We start from the raw sequence: 23,917 nt of genomic DNA, 5'->3' as shown, positions 1-23,917 counted from the left end.
TAGATGGATATTGATGCTAAAAAGTATGTCCAAATTAAAAGGTTTCAGGCCATTGTATAAGCAGAAGGAATGTGATGTGTTGGGAACAAGAGGTAATATCTGCCTGTTGTTCCAGATGATCGCTAAGCTGTGTCAAATGTTTATTTTCTCTTTATTTTCTACTTAGCCACCTATTCATTTTGGAAACCCCCAATGTTCTGTGTGCTGTACTGCATTCATCATGCAAAGATCTGAAGATTAGATTACTCTATTTCTAGGCAGTGCTTCACATTTATTTGTCACATAAGTATCAGTTTTCCATATACTGTATGTTACTGTGTCGTAATGTTTTTAAGCTTAAGAAACTTGAATAATCCCTCACAAAATAAGCCCTTCACATATGTATGTCCTCACACCACAATTGATTGCTAGGGTGCCACATTAATTTGAGGCCAATGTCTAGGCTCTGCCAGAGTAATTAACAGCCAATTTGTTGATACAAACAAGATTATATAGAGACCCTACTGTTGTTTTATCTGTTCAATATTAGTGGCCTTTCTCTAAGACAAAATGTAATTATTTAGCTTGGGTAAACAGACTTGGTTTTCCGCCCAGTCTGTCTCTCTTTTTTCAAACGTTAGTCAACCATGCTCTGTCCCTACTCTCTCTCACACTGACACACACACACACACACACACACACACACACACACACACACACACACACACACACACACACACACACACACACACACACACACACACACACACACACACACACACACACACACACACACACACACACACACACACACACACACACACTCACTCACTCACTCACTCACTCACTCACACACACACACACACACACACTTTAGGTCTGTCAGTCAGTAACTAAAGCTGCACCCACAGGAATAGACTTTGATCAATGCACACAAATAGACCCACACTCACACTCACACAAAGACATAGGCTAACATATTCATAGTCATGAACAATCCCAACCAACAAACAAGCAAACCCAGACTGCAGTCACAGAAGCATTTTGGACCTGAAACTAATTAAATGATTCAGTGCATTAGTGCTTACAGGTAAAAAAGGGAAGGGCTCTGCAGAAAGACCGACTATAAAACACTTACTGAATGCAGTGCATCAAAGATAATGCTGCATAATAAATGATGGATCATAAGATTCCTCTCTTACATAATGGATGAGTTATATCAAATCTATTCACGTTATGTGCGATTATTTGTCCCATGAGCCAGCTAGAGTCAGCCAGGATCACCTTTGAGTGGGAACATTTTACTTGACCCAATAAAAAATGTAAAGGCATTTTAATTAGAAAATCGTTTTTATATATAAAAGCTCTATAACACACATACAGTGACATTTAAACATTATAAAATACTTATGGCATTATCTAAAAATAATAAAAACATTGCTCAGTATAACAATATAACATTTTGTCATAAAAATAAAGAAATACAAGTGTTACTTTAATTTGTTAGTAGATGTGATGCATTCACAGATGTAAGGAGAAAAAACAGGCTCTCAAGGACACTTTGCAATCAAAGGGTTTTCAGATCTGACTGTGCACTCGCATAAACACCAAGAACAGGTGCTATGTTATCTGATCTTTCAGACCTGAAAGCAACATCACAGTTATGCTCTTTTATCCAAGTAGTCTAATAGGCCTACTGTTGGCAGATAAAACTACTTTTAACAAGTTATCTGGAACTGGCAGGTACGAGGATGGGTGTGGTTAACAGACTTTAATGAAAGACTTATTGTGTTTTGTGACTATTTTACATTGTCTTTTAAAGGGGCCATTGTGTAGGATACGGGGGGATTTATTATTAAGTATTTATAACCATGATTTTGATGGTGAAGAAGGAGAATGAGTGCTTCATATGTTGCACTGCCAGTTTTCAACAAACTAAACACTGACTCTAGAGAGGACCTTTTGCATTTTTACTTGTCCTAACAAGAACGTAGTTTTTCTGAAACGCTTGGAAACGGATTCGTGAGCAGAGGGGTATCAATTAGATGCAATCGACAACCTCGCCACTAGATGGCACTAAATTCTTCACACTGGTCTCCAAAGACTTAAAAGTCATATCCAAAAATAGTGTGCAAAATGGCACCTTCAAAAATGTAAAGGTCTTTATGTGACTCATTGTGGCAGAAAAACATCATTCTTACTTCCTCCAGTTGCATGCTGCAGCTTATTTTGCTAGTGACTTCCTAAACTTAGCACCAGCCATGAAAGAAACAACAGGGAGTCGTTTGCCTGTTTTCCCTTCAGGACAGTTGCCAAGCCAGCTTCATGATTTCTGGACTCTCTTAAAAGTGAAGCTACTCTACTTTGGATCCTCTTTCAAAGCTTTGATCTTTATCGCTCTAATTTCTTTGTTTTTATTCAGAAACTTTCAAACATAACTTTCTTTCCGTTTTCCTTCCATACTTGAACAACTGGCTCATTTTCGACTCAGCAGAAGCGCTCTCTCCATCTATTCTCCAATCAGCAGAACCATGGTACGTAATCCATGGGTGCCATCTGGACATCCAACCAGCGAGCCTCCTGGATAGTTGAAGTGTTTCTGTCGCACTGTTTTTCCCCACATCCTCAGTCGGAGTCGTCATCATCTTCCTCTTCGTCTGAGCTTGGGCCCTCGCTCTCTGAGGAGCTGGGGTCTTTGGTGCTGGCTTCTGAAATCATGCCATCTGAACTGTCAATCTCCATGGACGTCTCTGATAGGTAGAGGTGGATGGCCCTCCCTGGATGGCTGGTGCACAAACGCAGATACAGCGGAAATAGAGGGAGACATGCACCACATACACAGAGCAAGATATTAATTCATGCATGACACATCCATGAATTATTTATGGCAATGCATGTGCATAAGTCACAGAATGGGGACAGGACAAAGACAACACAAACACAGCACCAGGGACAATGGGTTAGGGGTCACACAGGGTTAGGTTGTTCTCATTTGGGAGAAAAGTCTGGATCTAAATCTTTGTTTACCCATCTGCATCTGATTGGGGTAAAACTATTTCCTTCCTTTGCCAAGTTTTTCAATGGAGGACTCGGTTTGAAGTCTGAACAGATCTGATCGACCAAGATGAGAGCAAAGTTGAACATTTTTCTTTGAGGAGCTTGGCATTTCAAGTCTGGTTGAATCCAGTGAGTTTCAAAACAGTAACACAGTTTTGAAAGTGATAGTTGGGATGCCTATTACAGAGAGATCTGAAAACCCAAGAGAAACAAAGAAGTCCCACATGCCCAGAACAAAATAGACAAATAGACTCATATCAGCTCATGTTTAAAACAGACACTTGTCCACAAGAGAGGTTTCTGCCCAATAAAAAACATTTGCCACTTAACAAAATAAAAAATTGATATTGGATTTAACTATGTTCTGGTAGGATTTGTTATAAAGGCACTTTGTGAAATGTCTGTTTCCAACAAGGGCTTTTCATTAGGTTTTGGTTATTTGATAGCACCATAATAATTTATCAGGGCAACACAACAGATCACAGAAAACAGAGCAATGTAACTTCAGTGAAACAGAACACAATGTATACCTGCATCCTTCTGTTGATTCAGAAAACCGCAGTCAAGTGGATCGGATTAACTGATACAAATCTTAGAAATGTATGACGTTTCAAAAGGTTTCTCAAAATCTTGTAATAAAAATTCAATTTCACTTGAGGTAAGAAAGCTGCATTGTTCCACATTGTTCCACAGTTTCTATTGTTTCTTGAAACAATATATCAAACATGCAGCTTGTAAGGCATAATATGTTGGGGTTTGAAATGTATTAGTAGGGAAGTTAACAGCAGGAATAGACCATTGTTCGACCTCTACATCATCAAAACATTTACTCTAAACAGGAAATGTGTTAGGAAGCCCATTTAGCTGAGCAGAAAAACATGATAAAGAATGTGTTTCTTTTCAGAAATGAAAGGCACATGGTGATATCATAAAAGCTACACAGGTCTGGCTAAAGCTCTGTATCTACAGTAGTGCTTCCTACACAAAGGCACATTCTCAATGTATCTCTGGTTTTTTTAAGCTGTTCATAAGCTAGTCCAGGTTTGGGATCCAAAGACTGGGGTTGCAGAGGAAGAAGGAAGTGAAACGTCCAGTAGGAAAAGAGCCCCGGGCCCTAAGAAGGAGCACCACACAACCTGATCCCCAGATTTAGATGGAGAGTGAGAGAGGAAGTGGATGATTCTTCTGTTCCTCTCTCTATCCCCTCATTCTCTCCCTCTGTCTTTCTCATGGTCTTACCACACAGTGGGGTCTTTTCTCACTTTACGAGGAGCCTCCTCATTCCCTTCCAGCTGTCTCAGTGATTTCTTCTTGCACCGCCTGCAGGACACAAAGATGATGAGGAGGATGACCACAGCCGCGATACCGCCCCCGATGGCTAACGCCAGAAGGAGAAGCTCGGAAAAAGACGCTGGGGGTGAGAAGGAATAACAGGAGTACAAACTGAGTCATTCTTGTTTGATAAGGCAGAAAGAAACAACACTGCATAAAGGTATTGTGCATTTGTAACGGTGTGTAAGCTGTTGCTAACCCAAAAGTGTATTTTCCTTTCAGACTTCATGTTGTGGCTCTTAGGATGGTGAGTCACTCTGTCTTTCAGTGGGCAGACATTCAAGAATTGTGACTTTGGTGACCACCTGACCTTAACTTTAGTTCCACCATGGGATACATTATGGTAAAAATATAAAAAAAGAATTGAAGGGATTGCCAATCAATTTTGTACAAACATTGAGGGTCCCCAGAGGATGAATCCTAGCCATGTTGCTCTCCCTGAGGTTTCTCCCATTTTCCCCTTTAAACTGTGGGGTTTTTTCTCTGGAAGTTTCTCCTTGTACGATGTGAGGGTCTAAGGACAGAGGGGGTTGGTTTCTCATACTGATATTCTGTACAAACTGTGCTGTTGTATTGGTTGTAAAGTGTCTTTATTGTAAAGTATTTTTATTGTATGTACAGCACTTTGGCTCGACCAAAAATCGTTTTAAAAATGTGTTATATAAATAAAACTTGATTTGATTTGATTTAATATCCCTTCAGGGCCGGCAACAGGTCAAAGTAGATTTTTGGTGCTTAATATACTTGTTTCTCCAAGTATCTATCCTACCGTATGAGGACAGGGGTTGTGAACAAAATGACTCATCAACTATTGGATGACTTGTAACCAAACGGTAAAAAGAGTCATGTCCCCCCCAGAGGATTGTTTGCAACAACTCTCCTGTCTTTTCCTATAGTGCCATCATCAGGTCAAAATAACAAAAGTCCCTTGAATTATTTGGTTCATGACTCACTATTAGTGAGATGATTACATTCCCTTTAGCCTCAGATGCACGTTGGGCTTAGCCCTAATTTGGAAACATAGCACTCTAAAACTCTGATCAATGGTGAACACGATATAACTGCTAAACATCAGCATGATATCACTGACATGTTGAGCATATTACAATGTCAATTTTAACATTTTCATTTAGCTCACAGCATCACTTGGCCTACACACTAGCTTCACAAAGTTGTTAGACTGTAGACTTTGTCTTGTTTCCATGTTGTGTCTGCATCAATATTGATACATAAGAAAGGACAATGTATAATATTGTTATCTAGTCAATAGTTATAAATCTCTGGGTATTGTGCTGTCGTCTCTTTTTTGGCTTAAATCCGTGAGAGCTGAAATGATGTTTTCAGACACATCATTATAATTATGTTTTTCATGTAAAAATGTTCTTTTCTGAAAAAAGTGCTGACCTGTGGCGACGACACGAAATTTAATCTCTCCGACCGTGCCGTGGACATCCGGCGGATTCTTAACCTGGCAGATGTAAGTACCATTGTAGGTGAACTTGACCTGTTGAAGTATGATGGAGGCGTCTCGGCCCATGACATCACCGGCCCAGCTGACATGCTTCCTGAAAATGCCCTCTAATGGAGGATATGGTTTCTGCTGGTAGTGGAACACCTACAAATGGAAATGGATTAGTAGAGAGACAGAGAGAGAAGGATGTAATCCCAGACCTGCTGTATCTTTTTTATATTTTCTCAATATTCATACACACATAGCACACACAGGCTGGCTTGGACGCTCTAGAGACTCGGATGACTCACAGATTCCTTTTTCAGTTAGCTGAGGGGGTGGATGTTCCCTGACACAACGACGAAAGTTCAATCTGACTTTTTCACACAAACACAAACATACATGCACTCACCGACTGTTCTCTGCCTGGTTTCAGGGGTCTGAAGCTCCAGGAGATGACAATGGAATTGGGGTTGATGGAGGCGCTACTCTGAAATGTGCATTTTAGACGGACATCCGTCCCGTTAACTGCCTCCACATCCCCAGATGTGTATACATGCATCCCGCTGACCTGCAGGACGCCTGCAACACACAAACATATGGCACAGCAGCAAAGTTTACTTCAGAAGCAGAATGCAGTGCGCACAGAGAAAATCAATACATAGATAAATGGTTTGTGAAAGAAACACATACAACAACAAAAAAACTCAACAGACTGAGAATAAATTCCCTCTCATCAGAAAATTCCTGCATACAATGAACCCAGCGACCCTACCTCTGCCTACGCAGTGCTGCTGCAAGAATATCACTGACTCTAAGTTGTCACTACAACTTAATCAGACACTGATATCTCACAGATTGGTCCGAATGTTGAAAGTGCAAAATTAGATCCTGGGGTGATTGAGTAAGTGAACTCCTTTCAAACACCTGCTCCATTACATCCTGAAAAATCCAAAATGATTTCATATCAGCAGACCACATCTGTGACATTTAATGAATAATGGCCACTTCACCTACACTACAGCAGCTGAGCCACGGCTGAAATTGAAGGTCTGCTGTATGTTATATGGATGTGGACTATATCAATCTTTACAGTGGACCTATAAGATGGAAAATGAATGGACTGGAAGAGTGGAGAGGCCTATTGGCAACGATTTGGCTCTTCCACATAATGATGGATGGAGCTCCCCGGGATGGAGTTAGTGCTGATACACACATACACTGCACCAGCATACACATGCACTGTCTAGGAAAGAGACATGCTTAATGCTTAGTTCCTGTCTGGGAACTAGTCACATCAGGAACTAGCCGCTCATGCGTCTATCTCCAGGAGATTGCAGGGTCTTGTTTATTTCGAGGTAAGTCTAACCTTTTTCTAAATCAATCCAGTGAGTTTATATATAAGTCCCTGTGGAAGCATCTGTGCAGGCTGTCTGGTTCCAAAATCACCTGGTCTATTTATAGAGAGAGCTCCATATACCTTTAATAATATGAGGAGCCATGTCTAGCCATATTAAAGTCTATGCCCACGCACACAGCAGAATATCTGTCTGCACAGCACAGGGTAGCCGAGACCTGTCTTAACGTCATTAGCTCATTCAAGGACCCTGCAGGACGAGCCAAACACCATCAGAGACACTTCAATCGGAAAGAAAAGCTGTATGTGGCCCCATGGATCACCTGAGTGCAAACATCATCCCAGATCTCAGTTTATTATACAAGATCATTCATTTTTTGCGGATGCAATTAGCAACATCATAAAGGGTTACGCTGTAGTCTGATTTAAAATAAGGGAGATGTGACCTCCAGCTGTCTAGCATACTTGCAGCAATTTCACAGTGATTAATATGATTAAGTTATATTTTAGGATTTTTTTATATTTTTAACACTTAAAGGTGGGGTAGGTAAGTTTGAGAACCGGCTCGAGATACATTTTTTTTTACATTCCATGGAATGCTCTTAACATCCCGATAGCAATATCTGAAGTGCTTTGACAAAAAATCCATTAAAAAAATGTCATCTGTGGAAGCCGTGGTACTGTAAAAAGCACGACCAATCATCTGAGCTGGCCCGGCTAAAATAACTGGATGGCCTACCTGCCTGTCAGCCTTCCATCTGTGCACAAACTTATCTCGTGCCCTCATTGGTCATGTGTGCGTTGGTGTGTGTTGGAGGAGGGGCTCTGTAAGGAAGTTGCAGATTTTTTCCGGTTGTGTATTTTCAAATTCTAGCGCACTCGAGCTGGTTTCTCCAAAATTACATACCCCACTTTAAATGTGGATTTGGCTTAAAATGTGATTTTAGGTAGGTTGGCCCTATGATGAATGGTAGAATACTGTAAATCTCCAGGCATAGACATAAGAAGGAAGGTACATTGAGACCAGACTGTAGCTTGCATTAGAATCACAGGGACCGTTTATGCAGTAGCTAGCTTGGAAAATGTCAGCAGGAGCTTTGCACATGGAACAGCATGTTCTGTTCCTTATCAGGCTGGAGAGGGTTTCCTGATGGCTGGGATGAGAGAGTGTGACGACCAGACGGCCCCCGCACAGCACTAAAAGCCGACAGGCTTCTCTCTCATCGCCAGGCCAGCGCTCCAACAGCCTAATGTGTTTTAAATGTGCTCGATGAAACCTGCTGGGAGGAGTGAACAATACACTCAGCGTACACACAGTAAGGGATGTCCGTCTTTGTCCGTGTGTTTGTTCACCAGACATGTAGGCCTAATTGTGTTTTAATTGAAATATAAAGAAAAATACGAATGTAGAAAGGATTTATAAAAGAAAGCACACACATACATTAATAACAGTTTTAAATGCATAATAATGCTTTGATGTACAGACTTTAAAGGGAACACGCTTTCTCTGAACCTTTCTCTTTCTTCCTAAGCTACTGTACATGGCATAGTGTATGGAAATACTGCAGCCAGAGGATTAACCTGCCTGTGTCTAGAATAATCATTAGGCAGATAACACCAACGCTGACTGCATTAATACAGCCAGTAATAACCTCAGATAACGTACTGACTTTGGCAATCTTCTGACTTTTTATTTAGTACCACGAGGTTGACATACTGAACTTAATGACCAAAAAACAATGAAATTCCCATCATCTGTATCTCTTATTAGATATCACATCTTAAATGCTGAATTAAGACAGGGCACTTTTAATATACCTGCAAAAACAACTACATGTTGACATTAGCATTTTGGCGATAGTACCGCTCATAGAGCCACAAGCTATAGCTGAAGCTGGGTTAGATTAGAGGGCAGGAAACCTCTTCAAAAAACATTATTCGTCTTCAAAAAGATCAAATCCATCTATTTCTACCACCTTATTTCAGAGGGTATAGTGCACAGAAGATTAGCTGAGCAATAAAAAAAACGATGCTGAAATGATTCATCATTCTTCACAGAGAGGAACCTCATTTTCAAATGTCTTCTCTTAACCAATCTATTTACAGTACATGAATTTAAATAAGCGTCGCTAATCTCCTTTCAACAACAAAGGGGTAAAACGTTCTCGACTACGACGTCCTTTGATGCGAGCTGAGCTGATTAAGAATTAAGGTTAATTAGGTTTTTTTAAAGGCAGGATGCGTGTTAACAGAATGACAGAACACTTAGGGGTATGTACAGTGCCTCAATTACAGTACTAATGTCCCTAAGGCTAAAAGTACATGATCACTGTTTCATCGTTCATTAGCAAGCTCTAATTGCCGAGGAGGATGCTTGCATTTTACATGACTGAAGTGCACACTTTTACTCAGCTAGGGAAGTATAGAAGAGGGCTAAACACGCAGAAATGAAAGAGTGAGCCTAAGTGATGAACAAGAGCAGAGCGATTTAGTAGATGAAGGAGTAAGTGCTTTATGGAAGGAGCTAGAGGATAACAAGATGATGGAAAATGTATTTCTTTACATAATTGCAGTCTGTCCGAAGGAGATAAGATAACAGTTGTGGTTTATTGTTTGTCTATCCATTCTTCTAATCCAACATCTCTCTCAAAGTCAAAGTAGCTCACTTGTTTATATCTGAACATCCTGCCCAGCCAATGCTGACCCCACCCAGCATCCAGGGACACAGAGAGAGGGCATTCACGGCTTACTAAGACGGAGCTATGTAGGACGGAAGGGCCAAAGTGCAGACAAGTATATATCCCAATTATGTTTCAATTTCTATGTTGACATTGTCTGGCATGGCATCGCTTGTTTAGATATAAATTCCAGATGTTGTTATTTATGAACAGATATGGCATCAGTATAACTGGAAAATGTCGTAAAGTATTACCTCCCATTGTTATGCGTGTGTATCGTGTGTGTAGGTGTTTGTTTGTTTGTTTGTTTGTTTGTATGTTTGGCTTTTCTCATGGATCTCTCTGCTGTTGGCACAAGTCCACACACAAATGTTCCATTAGATTTACCGGTGTTGGCATTAGTCCATAATATCTGTCAATATGTCCAATATATCACAGTAAAATGAACTTGCCAAACCTGTAATGCAGGTGATTCCGCCTGTCAACACTACTTGGTACAATCTGCACGGGTCCAGTGGATGTCCGAAGCCAAAGAGGGCTCATACTTTCATCTACCGTATAATAATCAGCAGGACCCACTTGAGTGAGATTAGGTCTGCTTGGTTTGGCAATCATCCCAAGATTGTAAAAAAGCTTTCAAAAGAAAGAAATATCAAGTAGTCTTTGCCCTGCCCATATAATATTTCATCCAATGTCAAAGAGGGAAGGCAGGTTTACAACTGCATAACCTCTACCATGCTTTATGGTGTCTTTAGACTGACTCTTTCAGTGGGTTATAGACTCTACTGAATGCATGAGTAGTGAATGTAATGTTAATCAGAATGAACTGTGTAAAAAGCCCCACCCTTTTCTGTCACCTATTCTTATGATAATGGTGGCTTTGAATCTTGTTTGAATAGTGGTTCCTTGATTCAAAACAAAGGTAGACAAAAGCATGCTTTGCTAAAAGAAACTGTCACTAGCAAATGTTATTAATTGTTGCTAGGCAGCTACCTAATTAAGCTAGTGATAGCTCCCAAAGATACGTAGAACACTGTCGGCTAATTTCCTGTTTTATTCAAACCAAAACCCTGAACAAAGGTCTTAATCAGACAAATCATAACATGCAAAACGGCTAAGCTAACTGGTCCCAGGTAAACAATGCAACCTACCCGATTAATGACCGATTGTTGAAGAAGTAATACAGCAATGTTCTTATTTTGAGGTGTAAAGCTAGTTGGAACAATTGTGTATCATATAATGCAAACCAAAGGAAATAGTTTACCTTCTAACTTCAAAAGAAAATACTTTGACTACCATATCTTAAGTTTCTCAGGATTTTTAAACTGTGTTTTTGACCTTAAAAGTAGGAAGCTAGTTAGCCACTTAGCAGGGCATGTTAGACCAGATAAATGCACTAATGCAATCTTAAGAGTTTTGCCTTTGTTTTTCTTTTGCTTTAACTTTCTCATTGGATGAATTATTCTACTGAGTTAACTGTTGCCATAAGGTGCTTTTCAAAAAACGTAGCCTTTTCAGTGTGGTCTGGGTGTGTTTCACACTGTAGAGAGGCATGCTCGGTGCATTGAACTCTTCTCCTAACTGTTCAGCAAACATTCTCTGGTATTCTAAATATGTTCGTTGAATATCTGCATGAAAAACATGCTTGCCTTATTGCACAATCCAAATCTTTGTCAACTTATTTATATCTTGTGGGCTTCTTGATTTAGTTTCTCAATCATATGCAGATGTATAAACAAAGGGAACAAAGCAGTTTTTAGTCAACGGTTTATTCATATCCCGGATTAAACAGCGGCTTACATAATGATTTCCAGATACCTTGGAGATAACACACAGTAACCATTACTTTTAAGAGTTGTTTTCTTTCTTTATGCACTGTAGACCAGGTATTTCCATTGGCATAGAGGATGTTGAGTCTTCTTGGACTTTAAGAGAGGGTAGGAATGATTGGAAACATTAAGCAGTTGGCAAGACTCTCTGAATCAGGAAATTGGTTTCATTACATTATATCCTAGACGGTGTGTGTTTGTGCCTTTCCTCTCCTCATTATGGCTCAGAAAGAAAGGGACCACCGGAGGAAACCTGATTCCCTGTTACGCCGGTTTTGGAGGAAACACTTAGGACAGGAGCAAACACACAAAGATCTCAGTGGATTACAAAGAACCTCTTCTCTCCTTTGTGAGAGGTTTCACAAGCCCAGGTTAGTGCCTTTTTTATTCACAAGGCCTGTCTTTCATGCAGGGCTGGTCTGAGGGCTGGGAATAGCGGGTTCAGGTAACCGTGTGTCCGCAGAGGAGAGCGATACAAAGTTGAGGTAGAGTGCAAGTGTTGAGTGGTGTAATAAGAGGGAACCCCTGATATAAACACTGTGTCTAACATACTGTACATTTTCTCCATGCAGTTTTCCATTTATGTGACTCAGTCATAAACGTGCAGTCATGCCAACAAAAGCAAATACAATGTATGGCACGGTATGTTATCGTATACTTTGCTGCTTTCGCTCCGGGGTTGTTTTCATGGTTTTAAAGGAAATATCTTTGCAACAGCATAGGAACGCATTTGTACAATAATATGCTTGTGTCAACAGTTTAGGGCAGGGTCTTTTCCTGTTTCAAAATGACAGGTTCATACAGTAATGGTTTCCCCCACAAGAACTTGACTGGCCTGGCCTGGACCTCAACCACATGCTACACCTGAAACATGTTTTTTTCAGAATGACACTGAAACTGGCAACTATCACATACAGGTGTAATATTCAGACATCTACATTCCAGATCTTTTTGCGTATGATGAGAGCAAACACCTGCACATTCCGGAGCATGTGTACGACCTTTCTTTCTCTTCCTTTAAAACTAGTTTCAGTCCTAATCTGTAAGGTCACGTTTTTTTTCAATATATGATATTCTTTTTTTCAGTCCGAACAGACTTTCCTTAAAGGGGACCTATCATGCAAAATGCACTTTTGTACGTATTTTATACATGAACGGATCTGATACAGACTGATCCAGATTTGAAAATAGTGTGACGTCAGTGACGAGGAGCTCCGCCTATATGGGCAACTCTCCAACAATCAGGGGAATGAGAGGTTGCCGTGGCATGGTAACAGCATGGTAACAGCATGGTAACAGCATGGTAACAGCATGGTAACATGAGGCTCGTAACTCTGCCTCCTCCTTTGCAGGGGGGCGTGGTCAGCTGCAGCGCATGCAAAGACAGGGTGGAGGAGAGGAAAATAGAGCGAAATGAGGCATGGGTAAAATGCATGATCTTTTTGGTATTTTGAAAAAAAAAACGTATAAATATACCTGATATAGGTATGGCCCTACAATATATTATTCCAATATAGCATGATAGGTCTCCTTTAATGAAGGAGTTTGAAATTCTGCATATGGCGCTATACTTTATTTCACAGATGGAGACCATTCTTGCATAATCCAAATGAAGCTGAAGTATCACTTCCAGAAAGATGACACCCAACACATCTAAAAGCTTTCATTAATTCAAGGGGTATAATTTTTTGCTCATAAATAAAAAACGACCGGCATCTCTTTGTATGAAAATGACAAAAATGTGCACGGTTCATGCATGGACTTGTAAAATGAACCAAACTTCAAAAAATTACAAAGATGTGTCTGAATACACTCTCAAGGTCAGTCCAAACGTAGACCGAACATCAATCGCTTTTTCTGACTGTTTCTTCCTTTCCCTTTCCCCCCCCCTCCTGCTGCCTCCAGGCCAATTGTAATTCATCAGGTGGTGGCGTCCAGAGGAAATGTGTAACGGGTGAGTGAGGATAAGAGTTTAATCCATCAAACCTCTTCCACTCCCACCTCACAGCTGACTAGACAACTTCTCCCTGGGATTACAAACTCCTGGGGGGGGGGTCCAACGCGTACGCTTCTCGATTCAACACACCCACAGGCTTCTGTTGGAGAGACGAGTCCAACCCTCAAAAGACAACTTTAATTTCACATATTTACTACCAAGCTTGTCTAGCCGTGTGTTTAGTATCCTGCAGTGGAATGAGTCAGACTAAATCCAGTCCCAGTGTGACTCCATCTCTGCTCCTGAGCACATGAAGAAATTAGCAAAAGACAATATACAGTATATACATCAGAAACTACACCGTGGAGGGGGACTCTTTGCTTTCGGCTTTAAAGGGACAAACCATTAACTTTACAAAAAGGATCAGTCTACTTCTCATATAACATACTACTCTGCCCGTAGTAAACGTTGTGCTTCTTTCCCATATAGCTACTGTAAATAAGCAAAGACAGAAACTGACTGGACAATCCGTATTATTTTTATAAATATACAAAAGCTAGCCTTAACTCCCACCGAAACCAATAAAGCATTCTTGCATGTGTTAGTCTCACATTCTTTTTATAGAAATATATGAGTACGATTGTGACCAACCCCTTCCATCCTATTTTCCATCTGCCCTACCTCTTCTCTTCTTTACGTACACTCTCCTTAAGTCAGATAATTAGTGAGCAAACCGGATAAGTAGCTTCCTCTGCTATCCTTTCAATACAGAACCATTGTGTATAATTCAGGGTTATAAAATAACAATTGCTGGATACCCTGAAGTCAGTACGAAAGTCAGATCCTAAACAAGATATTTAATAACAATGTAACTTCCTACTCAAGGAAATGCTATCATTATGCAACATGATCTTCTCTTGTTACATTTTGCCGCTTTGGCAGAAGCCCCAGCCATTAATATTAAGAAGCTGATTCCGCAAAACCAGTCTTTTAAAATGTATCCTGAAGCAGAACACCTTACAGTTGTTAAGTCAACTGGTTAGGAGAAGAAGAAAAAATAATGTTCAAATGAGGATAGAGTGACATTAGTAATAATTATTTAGCTTTTGATTTTAAATTAGACATTTACAGCCTGTGTTTTGTTTGATCCATCCACCTTCACCCCTTGCCTGTAACAGAATTAAAATATATAATGTCTATTGATTTGATCTAATAATGACACTGATGTGTTTAGATAGGAGTTACTTGAAAACCCTGGTTCATCTCATATAGATACTAAAGGGTGCTTGTGCGACTTTAATGACTTGAAGGTTGATTGATTACGCCCTGGGAGTGAAAAAAGGTTGTGTCATGCTATCTCTGTATTCAATCAAAAGTTAATTGACTGATGGCAAAGGTTTCAAGAAGCCCTCGCCTTCCTGCAGTTCAGACGACTCAGAAAAACTGCTGATATTCCGTGGAAACTGTTGATTTATTACGTATTGCATAAATGTAATGGAGGTGTTCCTTCAGCTGGAAGATCTTCTTGTTTACGGTAGCTTTAAACAATCTTGAGAACGATTGCCAAGCCAACAGAGTGTGTAAGAATGTGACTAAACAGAACACCATGTTCACCAATGGGCAGTTTTTCCATTTGCACAAATTCAGATGAAGATGTGTCCACTAAAACGTTGAGTGGACCTGCAAACACTTGCCATTCAGTAAGAGATGTGTTTCAATCCCTGTTTACACTCGAAGCTGAGCACAGTTGTATGGTTTAAACATTACACAGGGAGAGCTTTGCCTTCACTGTCAAACACTTCACAGATGCACCCTAAGCCTGCTGTGTCAGGGATTGCACATTTTTGCTTAGGAACGTGTCATTGTCAACTCTACACACCCCAAGGCAATCCCATCAAACAGACACAAAGGCCAGACGTCCTCCAAGGTGTGTCAACACAGCAAAGCGCGTCAAAAACCTCAGACATGCTTTGTAGTGCTGGTCTTTAATGGTGGCGAGATTAAAGACACTGTGGCAGAGATCTAACTGTTATATCCCGGTAAACAGACACAAGAGGCTGCTCATCTACTGTAAACCTGACAGAGCTGAAGCAAAGCCTAAATAACCAGTGTTAGCACCTGGTGTGTATGTGCATGTGTGTTTGCTGAACCTGTAAATCAGGACAGGTCTGCACACGTCAGCCAGTGAGCTTTTCAGACTTCTTATTGAAGGAGGAAATCTTGGAGGAGAATAAAAGCAATTAAAGAAAAGCACTGAAACAACAAGGAGCGAGTTTATTTTTTTGACTTTTTGCCAAGTTTTCTAATTAGCCAGCTAAACATAGGTACTGACCTTGTCTTTTACATAGAGCTGAAAAATAACAACATGCAGATTCTGTTTATTGCTAGTGGCATTTTCCTGGGATTTTGCCAAGGAAGTATGTCAGTTGAAGGCTTATGCTTACAGGTCAAACACCACTTTTTCGTTATAAACATTTTAAAGGCAAACAAGAGAACAAGGTGAAGTTTAAAAAAGGGCACATACTACGCTGCTAAACTGTCAGTCAACACCACACAAAGCACAAACCAGTGTTTTCCTGGGGTCCTAACAGCAAAGATTGTCAACATGGAAATCGTGTGTTTCAGTACTTTTTTGGTGGGATTAGCTGTCCTGCTTTTATTCAAACTATTGTGGTGGTCGACTGTGATGTCCCTCCGCCTCCATGAGACTCAAAAGACACACACAATTCAGATTTGACACCTAATCCTGCAAATCTTATAAATACAGTATAAAAAGTCTGGTAATTATCATGTCTGCTCTAGAAAGAAATTTGATTCCGGTGTTGTGAAAATCAAAAACGTTGTTCGCAAAAGCAACTTGAAACAAATTATAGACAATAGGATTTTTCTAAACTCCTGCCAAAATACAAAATAAACAAAGGACTTGTGTGTTTATCTTTTAGAGCAATGTGGGATTTTAACCACAGCAGGATGAGATTGCAATTTTACACCTTAGATTTCTCAGGAAAACAAGATGAGTAAGACTGCTGGCTTGTTTTATCATGCCGTGCTGTTTTACCAACACAATAGCCAAAGGCAGACGTGATTGCAGCATAACAGATATGAGAAGTGAGATTCTGCCGAGCTGTAATCAGTTCCAACATGCTTTCCTCACATTCTGTATTTGATTAGCTATTCCTCTACATCCACACAGTATATTCAGACATCCTCTTGCTCTGTCTGTCAGCCTGGGACTGTTTTGACTGATCTGCAGGCACATGCTCCTTGTAAACATGAGCAGCTGGCTACTATAGTAAATCCCTACATGGTGCTTTGGCAGTGGATAGACATGATCAATCAATATAATCCACTTACCCTCGATGGACGCAGATTACTTCAAGGTTAAACAACCGGGTCTTCTGAATGAATTGCCACTGATAAGCCAGTTGGTGACATTAAAACTGTTTCCATTAGCTTTGCCATTAGAGCATTAAGCTGTGAGCAGCTAAACCAATCGGGCATAGTGTGTATTTTCCATGGGTAGGTGTATTGTAAATTATGATTTAAATGGCGTTTCCTGTACCCCTTGTGCGGGAAGCAGGTGGACTTATCTGCGTCCAGCGGGCCACTTTACAGTATCTGTGAACGTAAGCGGATGCACATTAATAGGCAGGAAAGGATTGAGGTAGCAGAAAACCTAAACACAATGCAGCCAGGATTTGATGCCGGTAAATACTGTAAAGTCATTATGTCGCCAGAAACGACCCCCCGCTGATTGCTGTTTTATAGCTTTAAGAAATTCTTCAAAAACCCACACGGTTCCACTGTGCCACCGTGCCAAGCCCTCCACTTCCCAATGACGCACGACGGGCGCGCGGAGATGGAGGTAAAGGGTCCCCGCGGACAGACAATCAGGGTTTTCTCTTTTACTTTGAAACTTGATTGTTCAGTGAGTCTCTAAACGGCCATCCTGTTACGTCTAAAGATCACTCTTGGGATGTGAAAAAAACACAAGCAAACTTTTGGAAAACCCGGATGCCCAAAAAAAACAAGCCAAACAGATAAGTTCGTTTCATAGAAAATATGTAGTTCTTCCAGTTCTGCCAATAAACTATACATAAACCTGGATAAGTCACACTAGATTGTATTATCAATATAAATATAGTGTGGAACAACAACCCCTCGGTTAACACACTCACACTTAACCGGGGTCTCACCTGAAGCTGCGAGTCCAGACAGGACGGTGAGCCAACAGAGCCCTTTTACGCACATTGGATGGACGGCAGGCTGTCCGATGACAACGAGACCGTAAGTCAATAAACCCACGGAGGCTCCTCCGCCGACTCAATGCCTGGAAACCCGGTGGATAAGTCTGTGGATCCCCTTAAGAGAGGGATAACAACGTGTAGTTACACAGTGTCCTCTCCTCCACCTATTCTCTCCAAAGACGCGTCCCAACTCGCCGCTGTGCTCATACATCTAATTTCAGCACCCTCCCACCACATTTTAGGGCGGAGTAACAAAGTCATTCACTTTCCTCTCTACCATCTTATCTCTCTCTCTCGCTCTCTCTCGCTCTCTCTGACACACACACACGCACGCGCGCACACACACACACACACACACACACACACACACACACACACACACACACACACACGTTATACTTAAGACCCGCACATTCTTGACTGTCACCAAACCTGTTCTGCTGCTGCGTAAAAGCCATAACGTTCCATACCACATCTGTTGCGTTAACACATCCGTATTATAGAGAATTTTAAACATCCAATGTATCATCTTATATTATGTAAGTAAGACATTTGAGGCATTGAATTCCTCTTGAGATAATAATGTCATATAATATAACATATTATAACTTAAATGTGTAGGATGATTGGGACGTTAGCTCTCCTCAACTCCTGGATCACATTGAACTCATTACAATTATTATCTAATCGTCAAATTCAATTAAAAAGTCAGTTAATTAAATCTATTGAATTTGTCAGAGATACAATATGGTTACAGGGAAATTCAACTTAAGCAGTTGTAAAAAAAAAAAGATGAAATAACACAGTGAGGGCTTTGTCCACGTGTAAAACAAAAGAAAGAAGACTGGTTGGACTGCCTTCACTGTGAAACAAACAGGGATAACTTCATTTCAGAAGTTATTCTCCCTCCTGGAAACTAGCGGAAAGTTGGACAGAAGTTTTAATACCAACTGGCTTGTTATTTTTTTTAACCACATGGGGGCAGAGCTGCACTTTGATGTCTGTGATTTTACCCTGAAGCCTGTCAAGAAGATCAGAACCATGGTACTCAGTTCTTAACGGCAAGTGACTGTAGATTAACAGTGCATACAATTGCAATAAAGTACATTTATTGTTAAGTTAACCACACGTTTTTGATAGTCAAACTAAAAAAGTATCAAATGTTTAATACCACAATTGTGACCTGCAGATATTTGAAATTTTTTAACTGCTACATATCAACTTTATAATTTGCAAATAGGGTCATGAAGTTTGATATAAAATACAAATTAAAATCTGAGATAAAACCAAGAGTATTGTATATTATTTAACAGTTAGTAATTGGCATTAAAAAATAAATAAAGTCTGACTGTATACATTACTCAGTAAAGCTCGATTAAGAGACAATCAGAAATAAAAAATATAGTTTATTTCCATACAACATGCTCATTAAGTTTGACTTCATTTTGAAGTCTCAAAATGAATTAATCTTGAAAAAACACTTCCTGTGTGTGTGTGTGTGTGTGTGTGTGTGTGTGTGTGTGTGTGCGTGCGCGCGCGTGTGTGTGTGTGTGTGTGTGTGTGTGTGTGTGTGTGTGTGTGTGTGTGTGTGTGTGTGTGTGTGTGTGTGTGTGTGTGTGTGTGTGTGTGTGCGTGCATGCATGTGTGTGTCTGTGAGAGAGCGAGAGCGAGAGGGAGAGATAGAGAGACAGCGACAGAACAAGTAGAAGACGGAGGGTGAACAACCAAGTCTACTTTTTTATAATCTTTTTGGTCTTATTGCATGAGAATCTTGATGTTTCTTATATATTGTAGCGGATACGTCAACAAATCTGACCTATAGAGCAGAAACTCTAGAAACAATCCAAAAAAACAGGTTGTGTGAAGAAGATGAGCAGCATGTGTGTTCGGGCCGCGCTTGCAGTCCTCCTCCTGTTCATAGCTACCGTTGAGGCTGGTGAAGGTAAATATCAGTTGTAAATTATATTTTATTTTATTTTACTTAATATTTCAAAGTTAAAAAGTTTAAATATATTAGTCTGCATTTCGGAATAACAGACATTCTGACAATAAATATGACGGTTAAGAGCAACTTCTGCAATTTCCTGTATTTCCTTAACTGCTGCTACTTTCCTTTGTTTTACATCCTACTTCTTTCTTTCTGATGATTTGATTGACTTGTGCTGTTGTGTATTATGCTCCTTCGTTTGTCCTTTTCTTGTGGGCTGTTATTTAGGACATTTCAAGCTTTTTATAAAACATTAGCAGGATTGAATGCACACTAAAATAAAAATTCTTCATATTTATATAATGTGAGTTGAGTAGAAACCAGCCTCAGCTCTCTGATAATAATCATTTCACCCTGAAAAAAAATGAGGAAGAAGGGTCCGGATGAAATGAAAGAAAAACTAAAGCAAGTGCACTGAAGTCAACTTAACATCTGTGTCTGTGTTTTTAAGGAGGAGTAACATTCTGGGGAGAAGAATTCACAATGACCTGTCCGGAAGAAGGGAAGTTTTTTAAGGAAGAAAAAGAAATAGCTGACATAAAGCATAAGCATACACTCAAGTATGAGGACAAAGGCTTATACCACTGTAAATACGGAGAAGATCTTGGAAATAAATATTATTTCTACGTGAGGGGAAAGAGTGAGTGAAACAAAATAAAAAACAAAAATGTCTCATGATGTGCCATCTGTGTTAGTTGTCCTTAATGCTGCTCTTTGTCCTCTAGCTTGTACAAACTGCTTTGAGGTGGACGCGAATCTGTTTGGGCTGGCCATTGCTGCAGACGTGGTGGGGACGTTAATTGTGATGATCATTATCTACAGGTGCACCAAGAAGAAAAGCTCAGCTGGACCCCCTCAAACTTCCAAAGGTAAGAACCCACCCAAGCATGTTTCATTACTTCAGTTAATGGTTAGTTGATGTCCCTCGGACTCAAGCTTTAATCATGCATCTGAGTGTTGATTTTTCAGTAAGACCTATCTGCACTGAGAAATAGGATTAAAGACTATACATGCAGCTACAATGCAAATCTTATTTCAGTTATTATAAGCATAGTGTAAAATCTGGTGTCGGTTTCCTTCACTTCCTCATAAAGCATACTTTGTCTGTAAGCATGCACAATCGACTATAGAGAATTCATTTTAGGTGTGTACTGGGTCTGATAACACAATAATTTAAAATATATTTATTTCTGTCCTCCTCGTATAGCACCTGCTCGTAAAGGAGGCCGGGCTCCAGCTGTCCCATCTCCTGACTATGAGGTACGTTTTGTATTTGCACTCGATTTTGAGATGCATTTTACTTGTGCATTTAACATTTGCGTCTTCTCTAGAAGGACAACAAATTATCACAGCCAAAGTCTTGAATGTTTTAATAATACATAAAAATATGACGTCAGACAGTGTCCAGTGCCATTGCAAAAGAAACATTTAAAAATAAATTAGAGCTTATTTTACAGAGCATTATTTTGAATCCTTTCATTTTGAAAAATATTAAAGAATAGTTCACAGGGTGCTATGGGTGGTTAGCGTAGCTTAGCATAAAGAGTCAGAGCAGGAGATCAACTAGCCTACCAGCACCTGTAAAGCTAACAGAATATTTCCTTTGTTTAATCTGTACAAAAATGAAGTCTAAAAACGCAACAATGGAGCTTTTATAATAGTCCAGGAAGTCAGAATTCAGGCCAAGAAATGATCCAGCAGGTAACCCTTCGGAACATCGTAAGTGAATATACTGAACAAAATTGAAAATGTATTTATTTTTAGTTTACTATTGTCCCTGGAAGCCATGTGTTACTATGGTTATCAGATTTCTTCTGCATTGTGACCCTACCATCCTAAATCAAAAGTGTTTTACACATTATCAGGGAATATCATGACCCTGTGATCGAGCTAACGCTGGTTATGTTGTGCTTTGCAGCCTCTGAATATTCAAACTCGCTCCCAGGACCCTTACTCTGTGGTGAACCGGATGGGATAGAGACAGGTCACCGGACTGTGGCAGGTTGAAGCAGATATTCACAAAAGACATGCATGAACATCTGTCATGCTACGGAAGCCGGCAAACGCTGGTTATCGCTCTCCTGGATTCAAGCGGTCGCTGAACTCAAATCATAGCCAAATATATTCCCACTTACTCCCAGTATCGCATAGCCAGTCACTGTAATATGTCCAAGTGTTCTGCCCCATCATGATACAGGTGAAAATAATGTAACTTGTTGTGTTCACAGTTTGTAAAAAGGTAGGCAGAAAAGTACGTCCTGGTATGTCTTTCTTTATATATGTTGCCTTATAGGATCAATTACCAACCAAAAATGTAAAATAAAAATGAATTTATTAAATAATAATAGGATATTACCGAAATGTAAACACAAAAAGAGTTTAACAAAAGTTTTCGATGCTACTCTTCCATGTATTTATTGTCATAATAATCCATGAACTCTTCTAACTGTCTTGTTGTCACCAAGTGTGACTATTGAGAGTGCATGAGTAAAACGTGAGCATCAACCTTGTACACTTTGTAAATATTACTAAATCAATCAAACGTAATACTACTGAAAAGTCCTCACGTCTATCCCCTTCGTCTAAAGAATGAAGGGTCACTTGAGTAAATGTTTTGGATTTTGGTTATAAATGTAATCTTTAAAGAAAGCGAGCAACAACAATTCCAATCGTGTCTAAGGTGCGGAAGCAGAAATCTAAAGACAAAATAAAACCAAAACGATTTGCTTGGTTAGGCGGCTTCAGAGGTTAGCGTGTAAACAGGTTTGATTTTTAAATATGCATTATACTGTATACCTAGTTTTTAAATGCTTATGTTAATTAAATGATATGTTAAAGCATTGAGGTGGTAATGCTGCACTGGACTGCCTTGTATTCAGATGTGTTTCAAATATTCCGACCCCTCTTGATTTTTAAAAGGAAGGACAAAGAATACAAACAAAATCAAACTAAATAATAACCATAGAAGTGTGTACTGGGTTGCATTATTTAGATACAGGTCCACCTCATAAAGAAGCCCCTGAGTGTAAATATATGTCTTTATATTGTAGGCCTACTTATCTTTTAATATAAACATATTATTTACAATACTGTAAAATACAACAACAACAAATATGTCTTTTCAAATATAGAGATAGAAATATACGTTGTTCTTGTATATAATCTATGTTTATGCAATTATATGTTCTGACTAGCAAATAATGTCACACATGTAAAACGTTGGTGCACAAACTCATTTTGCTCATCTATTCTGCTTCTTTTTTTTGTAATGTCCCTGCTACTGTAATTATACTGTACTGTGTCACTAATAAATAAATCACACCCAACTATGTTCTCATTTCCTTCTGTGCAAATGTTTAAAAATTATTTCTCTGATGCTTCTTCAGAAATGACTACATCCGATTCACGAAACGGTCTAAAAACCGCAGCTCATATCCGTAGCCCTCCCACATGCACACCATCACTATCGATATGTTTTCATGGCTAGAGTCTCTCTCATGTGAGTGACATACCTGACTGTCTTCGGAAACATCTTAAATATGTCTGAAACTTGTCTCAATGCATAAACAGGATTTTCAAACCAATATCGCACATAATGGAAATGTTGTGTCACGATTTGGCCTTTTTCCCGGCAGTGACTGAGCAAATGAAACTCGGAAATATGATGTATGATTTCTAATTAATGCAAACGACTACTGATTTGGTACGCTTATTATACACCATGCTGCTCTGAGGTATGGTGTTTAGTGGAAACACTCCCACACTCACTGCTCAGTTATCTTCAATCTAACATCAGCTGTGTGTTTGTGTGAGAGAGAAACAAAGAAATGGGGGTTGTCGTTGCACCTCTATGTTGCTGCTTTAGTTCAGTCAAACCGCTCCCACACACAGACCTACATCTGCTCCACAGCCACGTACGAACATACACAAGTGTGCACGTGTGTTTGAAAGTGTGTGCACATGCATTGAGTCTGAAGTTGTGTGTGTGGTGGGGGGGATTGCGTTTCTGAACAGAGCTGTCTGAACTTTGTTGTTTGATCTCTCGCCTCTTCCTCAGATAGAAAG

At 39.8% G+C, this 23,917-nt stretch overlaps 2 protein-coding genes across 2 annotated transcripts; one reads left to right on the top strand and one right to left on the bottom strand.

The window, feature by feature from the left end:
* Window positions 1-1,310: 1,310 nt before the first annotated feature.
* Window positions 1,311-18,067, bottom strand: LOC307036505 (myelin protein zero-like protein 2). The gene is made up of 5 exons (XM_079676883.1): window positions 17,815-18,067; window positions 6,231-6,400; window positions 5,773-5,983; window positions 4,276-4,447; window positions 1,311-2,764 (listed from the first exon to the last, which is right to left on the bottom strand). The coding sequence occupies exons 1-5, from the start codon at window positions 17,867-17,869 to the stop codon at window positions 2,605-2,607; spliced, it is 768 nt and encodes a 255-aa protein (XP_079533009.1). The 5' UTR covers window positions 17,870-18,067; the 3' UTR covers window positions 1,311-2,604.
* Window positions 18,068-19,518: 1,451 nt separating this feature from the next.
* Window positions 19,519-23,178, top strand: LOC307038018 (T-cell surface glycoprotein CD3 epsilon chain-like). Its single transcript, XM_079679308.1, has 5 exons — window positions 19,519-19,807; window positions 20,304-20,492; window positions 20,578-20,721; window positions 21,060-21,112; window positions 21,771-23,178. The coding sequence occupies exons 1-5, from the start codon at window positions 19,735-19,737 to the stop codon at window positions 21,828-21,830; spliced, it is 519 nt and encodes a 172-aa protein (XP_079535434.1). The 5' UTR covers window positions 19,519-19,734; the 3' UTR covers window positions 21,831-23,178.
* Window positions 23,179-23,917: the final 739 nt, after the last annotated feature.

The sequence above is a fragment of the Notothenia rossii genome (genome assembly GCF_949606895.1).
Source record: "Notothenia rossii genome assembly, chromosome: 4".
NCBI lineage: Eukaryota > Metazoa > Chordata > Actinopteri > Perciformes > Nototheniidae > Notothenia > Notothenia rossii.
The sequence above is the reverse complement of the archived record's forward strand: the minus strand, read 5'-3'. Positions and strand labels throughout refer to the sequence as shown.